Source organism: Chamaea fasciata, unplaced genomic scaffold, assembly GCF_029207755.1.
Source record: "Chamaea fasciata isolate MVZ Bird 193981 ecotype frontalis unplaced genomic scaffold, bChaFas1.0.hap1 SCAF_7, whole genome shotgun sequence".
Taxonomy (NCBI): domain Eukaryota; kingdom Metazoa; phylum Chordata; class Aves; order Passeriformes; family Sylviidae; genus Chamaea; species Chamaea fasciata.
In genome coordinates, this window is record NW_027094092.1 from 6,173,185 (window position 1) to 6,175,752 (window position 2,568).

The following is a 2,568-nucleotide window of genomic DNA, read 5'->3' on the forward strand; positions in this document are numbered from 1 at the left end:
AGATCATCAACACCCACGTGGATGCGATCCTTTGCAACGCACATCAGGAAGACCCTGCTGGAGCAGCCCTGAACCAGATGATGCCACCGCTGCTCCTTTCCAACATTCACTCGTCTGGGCTTATGACATCGGCATCTTTGCGCAAGGTGAAGCTCTCGGAGGGAAAATGGACTCGAAGAAGGAGGTGGGGGCACTCCCACTTCTGGTGGTGATGGGACTCTGTCTCACAAGTGCCCTGGCCACGGCCTCCTCAGCTCCATCAGCTTGGACTCCCCGAGCGTGCTTTTGCTCCGGATGAAAGGTGTGGCAGCAACTGACACTCCCGATGGAGCAGTGCCTTCCTTCTCCATGTCCTGCACACTCAGGTCTGTGTCAGCTTCTCCCCCGGCTGTAGGTTCTCCACACAGAGCCCAGAGAGCCAAAAGAGGAATACCAGTGTTTCCTCTTGCGTGGTCCTTGATCTTTGGAGCCAACCTTGTCATCGCTGGATGCAGTGCTGGGGAGACCGTTGAGACGGCACTGCCACTGCTGCTGCTGCTGCTGACGGCTTCGAGCAGCTAGGCAGCGTTTTCCCTTCCTTCTCTGTATCCCACATTCGGCCCTCTTTTCCCATGTACTGTCAGGTGCTTCTCTGCCACCAGGTGTCAGACTCACAAGCACAGCTCTGTGTTCACTCTTCATTGTCAATGATTCGCATGAGCCACCGGTGCAGATCCACGGACTGACTCATTGCCTGGGAGTGGGCAACCGGATCCATCACCAGGTCGTGGAAGAGATTGTAGTTCCCGGCCATTAGGACGTCTGGGGGCAAACTGATCCCCGCGGGAAGCCTCCGGTTGCCCACAATGAAGTGGTTGAGCTGTCTCATTTGCACACATGCTCGCAGGCTCTTGCTCATATCTAATAGTCTGCTCATAAAATGTCTCCTCCTCCACCATGACGGGGGCAAGATATTCAGGAGGTGCATGAAAACAGTCTTTGCGGTATAGGTAGAAAAACCTAAGCCCACCTGAAGACGGATGAAGAACTGAAGGCATTTCAGGTGCAAGCTGTCAGGGGGGGCCTGCCTGGCGATGTACTTGAAGAACTTCATCTCAGCCACGGCATAGCTCTCCGTCCAGATTGTGCTTGAGGTGTGGTAATGCCTAGGCTGGCTGCTTACAAAGACGTCAGAGTAGCCTTGCCGCACCCCAAACAGCATCTCAATGCGGTAGCTTTCTCTGCCGTTGCTCACCTTGAATTGGCAGGAGCGTGTGGAGGGCAGCAGCATTAAATGCCAATTGTGTGACTGAGGCAAAGCCGGCCAGATCGCCCTCACCAGCTGGCAGAACCAGCGGGCAGTTTTCTGCACGTCCAGGTAGGAGTCCGTGCACAGGGTGTCCAGGAGGCTGGAATCCTGATTGCTCCTCAGCTCCTCCTCGGGCGGGTGCAGGAAGCACTGCATCTTCTTTCCCCGCTGCTCCCTCGAGCAGGTGCACTCCCGCTGCACGCGGATGCGGAAGTTCCTCACGTGCGTCTGCCCTGCAGTGTCCAGCTCCACGTGGAAGCTGTGCCCTCGCGGAGAAGTCATGGGGATCAGCACCTGGTACACAACATCCTGCTCACGGGGACTCCAACCTTCGAAGGCACTGCCCACCCCAATGGCTGGCTCCAGGACTGGGAAGAAACTGTTGGACAAGACGAGTCGAAAGTAAATTGCATAGTTTTCCATCAGGGCACTTGTCCACTTGCATCCTTTCTTCAGGTTCTGTACAGGCCACCGAATGCGCTCCAGTACCCTTCTTCCCATGTCATCGTAAGGATCACGATTATCAAATTCATTTCCAACAACACCTTCTGCATTTGCAGCAACATCATTGCCTTCCTGGGCATTGCCATCATCATTGTTTTCCTCCCCATTCTCATCATTGCCTTCTTCATTTCCAGCAGCTTCTTCGTTTGCATCCACGTTTCTGCCTTCCTCTTCATTTGCACCCCCATTTTCTTCTGCATGCTCCTCTCTCCTCAGGCTCCTTTTCCTCCAGATGGACCACAGGGCCAAGAGAAGGAGCAGGAGCCCAGCAAGAGCCCAAACCTGCCCGTGCTGCAAGGCAGGCCAGAGCAGGTCTCCCCAGGCCCCAGCACCTTGCCTCAGGACCAGCTGCTCCACCTCGCGCTCCAGACGAATTTTCTCCTCTTCCTGCAGCTTTGCACGCGCCTCCATCCGCAGACATATAACCTCGTCCAAGCCGTCACCCACGGGCTGTGGGTACTGGAGTACTTTTTGCAAGAGCAAGAACCACAGTACCCGGATATCCATGGCCTGCAGGAGGAGGGACAGAAGGCCTTCAGTGGCACTGCCAGGGATGCAGCTGGCAGTGGGGATATGCAGGGATGGCAATGCCAGGGATCTGGGGGCACAAAGGACAGGGTCCCAGACAGCAGGCAAGCAGCGGGGCACGTCCCACTGCCCAAGCAGCAGCAGCACTGCGGCGGTGCGTGTCCTCCTGTGCCACGCTAGCCCCTGACACGCCCCCACAGGATATCGGTGGGCTCTTTATGCCAGCCGCTCTGCCACTGAACTGTGGT

At 56.3% G+C, this 2,568-nt stretch overlaps 1 protein-coding gene across 1 annotated transcript; it reads right to left on the reverse strand.

The window, feature by feature from the left end:
* Positions 1-670: 670 nt before the first annotated feature.
* LOC136291619 (inositol 1,4,5-trisphosphate receptor-interacting protein-like 1) lies at positions 671-2,218 on the reverse strand. The gene has a single exon (XM_066186782.1). It carries the CDS (start codon positions 2,201-2,203, stop codon positions 671-673), a length of 1,533 nt encoding a protein of 510 aa, XP_066042879.1. The 5' UTR covers positions 2,204-2,218.
* Positions 2,219-2,568: the final 350 nt, after the last annotated feature.